Source organism: Idiotropiscis lumnitzeri, chromosome 16 (genome assembly GCF_059441095.1).
Source record: "Idiotropiscis lumnitzeri isolate Australia: NSW breed Sydney's pygmy pipehorse chromosome 16, RoL_Ilum_1.0, whole genome shotgun sequence".
Taxonomy (NCBI): Eukaryota; Metazoa; Chordata; class Actinopteri; order Syngnathiformes; family Syngnathidae; genus Idiotropiscis; species Idiotropiscis lumnitzeri.
The window spans coordinates 17,276,455-17,289,164 of record NC_142406.1 but is presented as its reverse complement, the minus strand read 5'-3'; the positions used below and the strand labels follow the sequence as shown (position 1 = coordinate 17,289,164).

At 48.5% G+C, this 12,710-nt stretch overlaps 1 protein-coding gene across 8 annotated transcripts in view; it reads right to left on the bottom strand.

Moving 5' to 3' along the window:
* pleca (plectin a) overlaps positions 1-12,710 on the bottom strand; it is a 48,602-nt gene that overhangs the window by 32,719 nt on the left and 3,173 nt on the right. For 2 of the 8 annotated variants that reach the window (XM_088278691.1, XM_088278692.1), the window contains exon 4: positions 9,981-10,194. In XM_088278691.1, the coding sequence (XP_088134817.1) occupies positions 9,981-10,194 (214 nt within the window). Of the gene's footprint in view, positions 1-797; positions 857-5,423; positions 5,512-8,790; positions 8,981-9,980; positions 10,195-11,295; positions 11,458-12,710 lie in introns of those variants that run through there. The other 6 variants (XM_088278694.1, XM_088278695.1, XM_088278693.1 and 3 more) reach the window with 5 other exon arrangements.

The following is a 12,710-nucleotide window of genomic DNA, read 5'->3' as shown; positions in this document are numbered from 1 at the left end:
CTCATTTTTCTTCTAAAAGCGTCACAACAATGTTGCGCGCAGTCACGCTTGAGTGGACGCAAGCAGCGATGAAAGCGGGTCCTTAAAGTAACAGCTTCAAAATCAGCAGTCATCATCACACCCAAAAAAAAAACAACAACAACAAAACAGTCAGGGGTTTTATTCCTAAAATGTGTCCAAGAGACACGAGTGACCCGACTTGACCGCCCAAATTTGAGATATGAGCAAGAATTGAATGACACATTCGACATACGCTTAGCCTTGACCAAGTCTGCTGAGCTTCATGCGAAGAACAATTAAAGGGCTAATGAATAGCGTGATTGTCGTGACGTTGTAAAAATTTGAATTCCAATCGCGCGGCAACACACGATGTAACAAAACTCACTCGCATATATTATCGATCCCCCGCAAGATCACTGCAGTTTAGCGAGAAGCTGTGACCCTTTCCGTGTGCATTATCCGTGTCTTATACTGCCCCCGGTGGCGAGGACGCGCATAGCAGAAAGAGCAGCACACAAAATGAGGCAAAAACGCATTACAAAAAGCCAAGACAAGTTCGCTTGTGAAGCCAACCGAAGAAAAGTCCGCCCATGTGAATGGCTCACGAGCGCCTCCTGAGGCCAAATGCGGTGTGGCATCTTTTATCCCCAAAACTTAAACCGAATCATTCTGCAGCTCGTTTTGCCAAACAAATGTCAACATTTGCTGTCAAAAAGACGCCAACATAAACACAGCGGGCCAAAACGCATTTAGGTGCTGCCCCCTTCTGGCAGAAAGACTGAACTGTCGCCGCCTACCTTGAGCGTTCTGAATCAAAAGCTCCATGAAGTCTCGGCTACGCGCGAGCTCCATCTTAAGGCTCACTTGTCACGTCCGGACGCCACGCACGGCGAGCGAGAAGACAGAAAAGGCAGCAGACGCCAAAGCGGGCAGTCCGGCCTGAGAGACGCGCGGAGGGGGGGCCGCTGCCTGCCACATGTTGCACACCACCCCCCCCCCCCCCCTCCCAAGAGAGGCACCGGCTGGAAAACATGAGCGAGCCTGCCTGCCCGCGCCACAACAACATTTACCATCCCCAGCCTGGGTTAGCTATTTTTTTTGTGTGTGCAGACGGGACACTTTGTTTTTTTTTTATTTCTTTTTTTGAATCAAAAAGAAAATGAAACGGAGTCGCATGCACATTTGTGTACAGCAGGGGGCGTCAGAGAAAAACTCCAAATGGGTGCAAGCAAGTAAGTCAAGACTTCCGTTTGATCGGAAATGTTAAGTTTTGCATTAAAAAAGAATGCTGCAATCATTTTAGAAAAAGAGAGATTTACATTTATGAAATAGATTCATCAAGAGGTTCAAAAGGGGAATATGATTCCGTTCATTAAAAGTCATTGAAGGTATAAAATGATTTGCAAAACCAACTTCTGCTAGCCTTGATCATTTTCATTCAATGTATTAAAAACAATTAAAGCTACATTTGTTCATCAATCTGTCATATTTTTAGGGTTTAACAGGCATCGAGACGCTTCGAACAACAAACAAAAGAAGGAAGCGACCATGACAAAAGGATTCAAATAAGCAAATCATTTCTCATCAATATTCAACATCATAAAAACATACGCTTGCTAAAATAAAGAAAACACAAATCAATGTCGTGGTTCTTCCTCCTCTCAACTATTTCTGTCCATGGATATCAATCTTAATCGGACACGACGAGCACGGCGTCTTTCCGGCCGCTTCGAGAACGACAAGCTCATCGCGGAAGCGCCGAGAAAATCGGATGAGCGGCTCGCGGAAAGCGGCCAAGACGACCCAGATGAGAATCCGAGCGGCGCGTCGACGTCACAACACGTCAAATGCGGCGACCCTGACGGGGGTCCGCGAAGAAGAAGAAGAAGCCGTCGCCAGTTGTGGTTGGAAACATCTGGAAGCCGGCGCGTCAAATGCAGCCCAAAACATTTTGGCTCCAATGTCTTGGTATGTGCGCGTTGAATTATAGAAGCCATTATTATAATTATAGAAGAACTTTCTTTGGAGTTTTGTGCTCTCTGATGAGTCATCACACATCACCGCCAAGCTCCGCCCACACGCACAAACCAAATCGCAAATGTTTGGCAATTTCGCATCGTACGTGAAATTCAAACGGAAAAATTTGAAGACCGCCGAAAAGGCCAAAATGACCCTCAGTCCATTTCCAACCAATTTGTTGCCAATGAAGTCTGGAGGCTTTTTCCGTGACAGACGGATTTGAAACTCAAGCAAACTTACATTTTCACAGGGATGAACGCCTGAACTAAAAAAAAATTAAAAATTGGGCGAATTTGAGTGTGGAACGTCCGTTCGTTCCTCAAAGATTTATTTAACAAACGTTTCCATATTTGGAGCCGCCTTCTCAATCGGTGGACTCTGGAACAGCCAAATTTCAAATCGGATGATCTCATTCTCGGGAACGCAAAACTCTTCGGGAATTCACTGCCGGAGTATTGCCGACTCTGCTGCGTTTTGCGTCGCCTTAACAGCGGCGGCCTTCAGACCAACCCGCATTCCTGACCGAGTTATACGGCGAGTGATTTAAGACGCGCGGTCGTCTTCCAAGCCGTTAAAAGGCAAGCCTGCACTTTTGCATTTGGGAACGGCCCACGTGGCAACGAACATCTGGGAGTGAATTGTTCGGAGCCGTTCAAGAATTTGATGTCAAGGTGACTGCGCTCAAGTTGATGTCAGTGTGAGATCAAATCCTCCAAAATGTCAGTAACCACGGCAACGGGAGCCTCGGCCCAAATGGGAGTCAAAATTGTTGACGCGGAGGAGCTAACGTGGCTGCTAATGGCAACACTTCAACTAAAAACTTCCTCCTGTTAGCGAGTGTGCGTTGTTTTTTGCCAGCCTCTGTGATCATTTCTGCTCGGCTCTGTAGAAAATAATTTTTTGAACCAAAATAACTCAAACTGAGCGACTTTATTGCCGTCTATCGAGGCAGACTTTTTGTTACATTTCGACCTCATTAGTGTGCAAAAACATGGCTGAACGTCGAGCTCCAAAAGACGGCTGTACAGATACCATCAAATATCTTGCATCAATAATTGAGCGGGGAGAAAAAAAAAAAGAAGCCGTGCGCACTCACAATGAGGATGCAACCCAGCGTGACGACAGCAAAGAACGGCCGAAGGAGACCGTGGGAGTCAAGACTCGGGTGGGCTTGCCAACAAGATACGCTGCTTCATAAATACAGATGGACTCCTTTCAGAGTCTCGCTTTCCGCAGGCATTTGCACAAGCCTGGCGGGGAAAAAAATGCTCCTTTGGAGCATCCATCAGGAAATCGCACTAAAAGCCAGAAAATATTTCAACGACAGGGCAAGAAACCACTTCATGAAAAGGGCTCAAGCAAGAGCACCCCCCAGTGGCCACTCAAGGGAACTACTGCCCAGTCATTCACTCAGACGTTTTTCCACAGTTTTTTCACACGACTTGCGCGGTCGCGACATTCCCATCGTAGACGCAAGCAGGTGAGGAATGTCAGTCATGAACGCGCGCAACTCAAATGAGCGACGCAAGCGCGCGAGAGCTGTGCAGTGACATGTGAGAAGTGTCAACATCGCAACATCGCAACATCGCAATGAGACCGCGGGCTGGAGAAATGGAGGGCGACGTGTTTGCGTGGCTTTTACACGCTTACACAGACGCAATGTTGGACGGTCGCTCCAGGGCTGCTTTGAACAATGAGAAAATAATTCCAGAAGAACTTGCTAATGGGATCCAGTTTTTTTTCCTTGCACTCGACAAATACTACAAACATTTTCAAAAGAAATGACACAAAAAATTAAAACCAAGTATTTTCGAAGACAAAAAAAAGGTAAAAACTAAATGCCAAAACTATTCTAACCCTGGTTAGCATAGCATGCTAACAACTAGCTCGAGCGGAATGCTGGTGCTGGCATTGCCGAACAATATTAGATGAGGCAAATCTGAATTTTTATGTTGAACTCAGAAAAGACGCGTTGAGAACGCAACATCACTTCAGATATTGATTTATATTTTATTGGTTTGATATGTCCGGCTTCTTTCAAAGTCGCCGTTTAACCCCCCCCCCCCCACTAGGGTTTATGAGCACTTTCACCACGAGTTTGTGTACACTAGAAACGACGTACAAGATGAAAACAAAAGACTTGTACAACTAGCTTGTGACCTTGTGGAAGCGAGTGAAAAGAATGTTGCGTTTAAAGGTGAGACAGGAAACTTTGCTCTTGCCGCAAAAATCGACAACGTTTCACACTTAATCATCGACCATCCGTCTGGCGTGCATGTTTCAAATGTGGAAGAGCGCCAAAAAAAAAAAAAAAAAAGCACCTGAAAATGTGCTGAAGCCCTCAAAAAGGACAATTTCAGGAGCGCCTCGGCCCAAATTTCGGCCAGAACAAGCCGGCCTGGATCCATCGAAAATAAGCGGCAAAAATTGGGTCAAGGATGCCGACTGCGACGTCGGCCGAACCAGAACCTTTGAGAAGACGCCTTCATCGAGCCGTTGTTTGAGGAGAAGCCAAGTCAAGCCACGGAGTTTTTGTCTCGGGATTCCAAACGCGACACTCCCGCCTCGGCCGAGTCGAGTGCGTCCGACCCGTTCACATCTCCCTTCCCAAAACTTTTCAAAGCAGCAAACACTCAAAAGAGCTCCTGGTTGTTCGTCTCCAAGTGGACCAGCGAGAAAGTCCGCTAACTTTTGCACAAATGCAACGCGTCAAATTCTTTGAGTCCAATATGAGCTGGTTCTAACGAAGCTCAAGCAGAAGTTAGTTACGTAGCACGTTAGCAAATAAGCTCGGCATGCGGAACGGACGGCAAATGAGGCCTTTCGTTTGTCGTTCGAGGAAGTTGACAAGCAGGTACGCTTGCAAGCTTTTATCCAGTAAGTCACTTCTTGGCTTACAAACATTTAGTTCAAGATAAAAACGGAGACACTTTTGGCCAGTTACAGTCCACTTGCATTGGGGCCACCGTATCCAGCAGATGGCGCTGTAAAAAAAAAAAAAGCCAGAGCTGACGTGCACTTTCGAAGTCGTCGTCACTGCCACGTGTCTAACGTTGAGGATTTCTAAGGTTGGCGCTGATGTCCGTTGAGCAAACACGCCAAGAGATCCATTCAAAGAGAAGCCACGTGAGCGCCGGCTCCTGATTGGACGGCCACGCATCGTGATGTCGCACATCCCGGACGCAGTCACGCCCCCTCACGGCAACATAAACAAACGCGCGCTTTAAAACAGCGAGCGGACGAGTCCATGCGCTCGTTGCCACGGCGATGCTGCATTGTCGCTTTGCCGCATGCGTGCAGTTGACCCCCCCCCCCCCCCGCATTGCGGCCCCACAAAAGCCACAGAATGATCCTCATTCCGCAGCCAGCGATGCATTGTGGGCGGAGCTAACGGTGTCAAGTACCTTTAAGAGAGCTGATCTCGTGCTGGATGGACCGGCTTGGATCCATGCTCGCGGTCTCGAGGATGGACGAGGCTCAAAAGTGCAAACAACCTGGCGACCTGCCTCCTCCTCCTCTCGCTCGCTCGCTCGCTCAATGAGTTGGCAGCTTTGCACTTTTTGTCCCCTCCTGCCTTGCACACGGTCCCTTTTCATTGGGGGTGTGCAGGGGAGAAAAAACCAAAAAAACCAGAAGCAGCACACCTCCTTTCGCCCCACCCTCGGGTGCATCCTGCCCCTCCTCCTCCTTCAACTGGGAGGTGGCGAAACGAAAGAGGTCAACCTGCTCGAATGGAGTCGATTCGACCATTGATTTGATACAAGAGGTTTGTTTTTTTTTTTTCTTTTTTGCGTGTGACTTTGCAAAACTTGCTGTGGAGGCGCTTCGCAGCACAAAAGCAGCAAATCTGCGCATCCAACAACAGTGCAACTCGCTTTAATTGGACTTTGACAGTCTTGTTTGGCGCTTGCAAGAAAAAAATGGATCTCATCCTAATTTTACTCAAAAACAAAATGCGTCAGTTGGCATTTTTGTTTCGTGACGCATAACGGGATTAATGAAAAAAGCTTTGCCGGTCACATGACGGCCGGCGTGCCGCCTCCACTGGGTCACATGTTCTCATTTCATCAAATGTTTTGCGGGGGCTTGCGATCAAAGGCCTCAGCGGCTGCTTTCCATTTCAACTCAACGAGTCGTAAATTTCAAGCTGAAATCTTAAAAACAAAAGATGACTCACCTGGAGTTTTTTTTTTTTTTCTTTCGCCTCTCTATCACTGAGCTGCCGAATTGAAAATGTTCCCGTTCAACTTTGGTGCGTACGCTGCGCAACTTCCACTTTGCAATGTTTTGCATTTTTTTAAAAATCACCTAATTCCCGGTAATAATTTTTTTGGGGTTCTAATCATTGATTTTAGTCACGTAAATGGCATCGGAACATTCGCGTGGCCTCTCTCGAGTGCCTCGTTGCTGCGGCGTGGAAAAGTTCGCTTCGGTTTCGGTAATTCTGCATAGGCAAGTTTCTCACTGACCGATTTGGTGGAAGAAAAAAAAAAAAGGCTCGGGGGAGGCGACTGCTCATTAAACGTGGATGACTTGATGGAAATGCGAGCGAATCGTGTCGGAAAAGCTGAGCAAGCGCAGTCCATTGGCGGAGGCTTTTCTTTTTAGCGGAGCTGGACGCAAAACGGCGGCGGACATTCCGCGCGTGAGTCGAGCTGGCTGTGGCGTGCCTGAGCCCGCCCGGCCGCGCCATTGTTGTGAGGATGAGCGGGCGGCAGACACGCAGGCATGTTTACGGACGACACGGTGAGCTCTTGGCGAAGCAGCATGTGGCTCATCATCAAAGATTATTTTTCAAACATTCGCCCGAGACAAAAAAGCCACAAACAAATTATTGGGGGCCATACTTTGCTTGAAACGTCCAAAAGTGCGCCCGCACGGCCGTTTGAAGACACAACTTGACCTTTCTGCAGCTTCTGTTTTTAGGAACGCGAGCGCGTTGGCCGTCTCGCATCATGAATGGCAGCTGTTACTCAAGGCTCAGGATCGAAAGAGGAAGAAACTAAATCCGCTGCCCGACGGTCCTCTCGACTCAGATCCGTTTCAAACGACGCTTCCGGCGACATTTCCGGACTTTGCGCCCGAGTCACCGATTGCAAACGTGTCCCGATACTTTTGCACAAGAAGGTTTTTCAAACTCCACTCGGGACAACCTCGATAGATTCTTCCCCGTTGATATTTTCTTCCGTTTGAAGAGCGTGCTTCACACACACAGAGAGTACCGCGATGTTTTACGGGCGGGCCGACCGTGAAAAGTTTTTTTTTTTTACGCGCTCGCGCCAAATCTCGCGTGAGGTCGACGAGGTTGCGCTCGGATCCAAAGTGGCGCGTCGCTGTCAACGTACGTGAAGATCATTTATGAGCGGGTCCTCTGTCGGCGGGGTCGCGTCCCAAACACACACGCCAACATTTGCACAAATTTCAATGTTAAGAGGTTCATTTTTCTTCGACCGCCTCTGGCATTCCGCACGTGGCGTTAGCATTTAGCTCGCGGACGAAAGGCAAACGCGGTCGGCTTAAAAAGACAACGTTGTCCGATGTTTACTTTGCCAGTCATTTTCATCCGGGAGTGGCCGCGACAAGTGTGCGCGTTTCTATTTTTGAGTTGCATGAAAGCGATCGGAGGGAAGCGCGGCATTAATGGTGGGGTGTTCGTCACACGCCCCAAAAACAAACGCATCACATCACCGTTTTAGACGTGAACTTTGCTGGCATTTGCACACACACACACACACACACGCACGGCTGGGTATTCCAAAGTGTGTATTTCGGGTGCCTAAGAAGGGGGCGAGGCACATTGCATGCTGGGATGGATTTAGACGGCCGCGCCTGAAAGTGGCTCGCTTTGCTTTGCACGTTCAAGAGAAAAGAGCTGAGCAAGTCGTGATTTTCATTTTCATTTTAAAACAGACGCCAAGTTTGACATTGCCCCCCCCCCCCCTGCTGTCATTTCCAAGCTTTGCTACTTTTATTTGAAAGTTCATTCAGCGGGCGTCTGAATAACACGTTCACGACGGGGGTGAGACGGACTATTATGAAGTGAGCCTCTAAAAAAGGGAGATCTAAAAGTGGCGGGAAGCGACAGCACGGCGGACTCGAGGCAGGTCGGGCGGCGCGGGAAAGGAAATAGCAGATGGCGACGATTCCCCAGACGGGCTGTTGAGGAGTGGTGGTTTTTTAAATCAACTCAACTATCTGCTGTCACTTGTCAACCCGCGCATCCAACAACACGGCAGCTCTGTCCAGACTTTCACAATGGCAAGTTACGTCACCGTCCGCCCACTCGAGTTGCTCGACTCCTCCGTCTAAAAAAAACAAAACCATTCCACTTCCTGTTTTTTGCAGCAACCCAACATGGAGCCAATTCAGGCTCCGCCCACTTGACACATGACTCACGTCAGCTCGTCAATGCCAATAAGTCCTTTTTTAAATTGCATTTTATCGTGAAGACTTTGCAAGCAAATCGGAGGGAGCCATTTTGTGCTTGAAAGGTGCCTGACACGTGAGAAGAGGCGACTAATTGCCGCAAAAGCATTCCACGTCCTGTTTCCAAATAGCGTTCGTCTCCTTAACTCTTCAACTTCGGACATTTAGCTCTTAAAAAGGAGCAAGTGCAAAAGTTGCACTTGCGCCCTTTGATTGACACGCGTGCTCACGTTCGGACACGGGCAGCTCATCGGGTCCGAATAAAAGCGCTTGATGGCACCCCACTTCCTGTTTCCAAAGCAAAGCGCCGTGCCCCCCCCTCCCCCTCTTTGCCACACGCGTTACCTTTATACTTCTCCCTCACGTTCTCATACGCTTGCATGTAGTCCTGCTCCTCGGGCAGACGCTGGCCCGGGGTGAGCACGGCGGGCTGGGCCGGGCCGCGATCGGCGAGACGCATGCTCTCCTTGACGCTGGCCACCGCCTCGCTTGCACTTGTGCTCATCTTGGCTCAAAACAAAAGTAAAAGTAGGACAAAGCCGCCCCCGCCCCTGCCAGCCTGGCCTGGCCTGCCCGTCGGTGTAGACCCAGACTCAGTCTGGACTGTGTCGCCCCCTCACACATATCATGTCATGACATGTCAGACCCTCCTCTTAAAGGAGCAGACCCCAAGCTTTCGGGGGTAGACGCCACGCTGCTTCAAAGCGCAAATGCCGTCCGAGGTCACTCGAGGTCGTTCGGCTGGACGACGAAAACCTCAAGCGGGCACAAAAACTCACTTGGCTTGCCATGAACTTGTTGTTGTAAGACATGTTTGACGACGTAGCGCATTTGAAACAAAACACTCTGCCAGGCTGAAAACCTTAACTCTGCCTTGAAACCGTACTTCGCAACCCCAACCATAGCTTGAGACACTTTGTGGGCTCTTGCGAACGCCTCGCAACGAGCTTGAGAACAAAATGTTCCTGTTGCCGAGAGTGTTGACAGGACTCAGCTCCAGCCGTGTGTGTGTGTGTGTGTGTGTGTGCGTGCGCGTCGATGCCATTATGTCACACGTTCAGCACACACGATCAACGACGTCTTGGATAAATCAAAAAATTCATTCCATTAGAATTAACTTGAATTAACATTAACTTTAACTACTTCACTCATTTTTATTTTACATCCAATTTTATTCCTATAAATATTTTTTTTTGTATCATGTCAATTTCTTGATTATTTGAATTGACTCGCTTGGTCCGCTTTGCGCGCCACGAGTCGGTGTCTCATCTGGATGACATGACACTTCTGCAGGACCCCACCCCGATTCATCGATATCGGGGGGGGGGGTCTTATTTCATCCCGCACGTCGGCTTGTCAATCCATCCGCGCATACAGCTGCTGGCCACTTCATTAGGTACACACAGGCTGGTGAGAAGTCAAATCAAGAGCGCCAACGCAGACGGATGGACGTTGTGAAATGAGAGGCGGTCCGGAATATTTTGAAGCCGGAGCTAATAAAGTGGCCAGCGGGAGTGTGTCAAAAAGGAGAGTACCTGCGATCCGGATGACGGCGCGCTCGGCCGGGTCGAGCACGTCGCCCGAGGCCGACTTGGAACGCTTGATGCGGTGATGCTTGGGCAGGTTCCACGGCAGCGTGTCGCCCGGCGACGGCGAGCCCACGAGCGGGTACACGTCGGCGGCGCTCTCCTCCGACGCCGCCCGGACCAGCGGCCTCCTTTTGGGCTGGTCCTGCACCTCCTCTATGGCCTGCAGGCAGGTACGCAGAATGACTCCATCGGTAGATATCAAAAGTAAACACACCCCGGTTCAAAAGCACACTAGAAGAGCAAAACTATTTACGCCAACTCTGACGGACTTTAAACGAGCGGCATTGGTTGATTGTGAACACAGCCACGTTCCCAGTTAGAAGAGGGAGTGCACACTTTTGCAACCACTCATTTAAATCAAAGTAAAACTACGTCAATGACTTTGTTATCTAATGATAGATTTTATACGAATCTTTCTATTAAATTCTAGAATTTCTTCTCCTTTAAAATAAATGTTTTTCGTCCCCCCTTCAAGCGAGGGAAGCGCTCACGAAGGACCGGCTCGTCTTGACGTGCTGAGTCACCATCATCAGCCACAGAGCGAAGCACGCTGCCTCTCGACTGGGCGCTGGCTGCACCATCGCTGCGTACGATTGGACGGGAGCCAGTAGGGAGTTGAGGAAAAAAAGTCCCCGAACGACATCTGAACACAATAATATCTCAAGTGTCGTATTTCAGACAGCGTTGCCAGCGTCCTGTTACACTTGCAGTCTCAGAAAATTAAATGGAGTTGATCATGACACAAAACCATATCATCTAGATTCTAGAACAAAAAATAATAGACGGAGAATTGATGTCTGCATTTGCAGAACAACTAGAATAATTAAAAAAACTGGACCATGGATGATGGAAAGATCTGATTCTTTTTTATTATTATTATTCGAATGGTAGTAGATGCATATAACGAGAAGACATAAATCTAGATTAAAATGACTCTCTAGAACCTGGAGACCTATCCAAGTAACATCGATGATTGTTTTACAGAACCACCAAGATCAGATTGTGCAAGTGTACCTAATGAAGTGGCCTGCAACACGTCATTTGCAGAACTTAGAAGAAAACTCATTCAACATTGACGGACTCCGAAATAGCCACCACGTGACCTCTGACGTAACTTCTCGTCCGAACACTTTTGACATCCATGACGTGTTCACAGCGCGTTCGAATTGGCCTCAACGAGACAGGCCTGCACCTGCAAACGACCTTTCCATCAGCGCGTCCAAACCGACACCGAACGTGCCTACGTCATCAAAGTACTTACGGTCGACATGTCCGCAGGAGTGGCGCTAAAGGCGGTGGCGGTGGCGGTGGGGGGGCCACGCAAACAGTGCGTTAACAAGCGTCGCATGCAGGACTTGGAGGGAGGCACACCTCAACGCGCCAGCATCTGATTCTCTGCAGCAGCAGCAGCAGCAGCAGCAGCAGCAGCAGCCCGAGAGGAGGCGCGCATGCGTGCTGCGCCGTTTATTTATTTCGTTTGGATCGGGGGGGGCTCGCGGTGGTGTCCGTCCCGGACTGAACCTAATGCAAAATTTCACACGACGCCAATTTGGAATATGTCAAAACATCGCGACATGCTGCGAGGATGGCGAGACTTTCAAACGCTTGATGGACAAAAGTATTGGGACACCAGCTGAACACTTGACCAACTAAGAAGCGACGAAACGAAGGTCTTCCGAGGCAAAGGTTGTCATTTGTGATTTGGGTGTCGCAACAAAATCCTATTTGACGGGTAAAATCCAGACAAACAGAGCCGTTTGAGGATGACGCCCATTATTACCAAAGCAAAACAAATGAAAAAGTTACATTTATCTTACATTATCTTGACGGCCCAAAGTCCAAACCCGTACACTAGTACACCAACAATGTTTTCCACATAAAAAGTACTCACCACAGATGCTAATGCTAACCCAGCGGCACCAAACAGTCTGCGTTTGCTAACTGTTGCACTCGCACAGAACGACTCTGTGACACACTTTTCTTTTTTGAACAAGTCACTCAGCTATACAGCGTTGGTCCATTTGGCCGCAGAAAGTCCTTTTGTTTCTCGAAAATTGGCCCCGAAAGTGAATTTTTCATCGTAGTCCTGTGTGTAATTAAAGCGACGGTGCGCAAGTGCGCTCAGCCAATCAGAAGCGAAGCGCAGCTGAACCAATGAGAGGACGAGAAAAGTCACTCACTCCAGGTAGCAAATAAGAAGCAGCGAGTCGTGGCGCGCGCGTGTGTGCAATTCCAATAAAAAAATGAGTAAATGAATATTTGCAACTTTCTGTGATTTGTGGAATCATCCCAATTTTAAAGCGCAAACATTGTTTCATGTTCAGGACGCTTTGCTTTGTTTAAAAAAATATTCTGCAATTTTCCTGGGGACGCAAAGAGCACACACACGGCCCACCGAGCTCGATTTTTTGCGATATAAAAAAAAAACAAGACGTGCAAAACCTTTTGACCACCATTAACGTGACCTAAGCGACGATATTCAAATTCATGTTAAACGGGAGTGGGCGGCGTCTCCGATGAATCCGAAATCAAGTTGAGCTGTTCAAGTAGGCTTTTCCGGACTTTTCTTTCTTGACAAATCGCAAGCTGTTTGACAAGCGTTTTTCTCCTCTTCCAATTGTGTGCAAACGTCCTCGAAACAAACGCCAAGTGTAGCGGGTTGAAACCAAAGTTGTC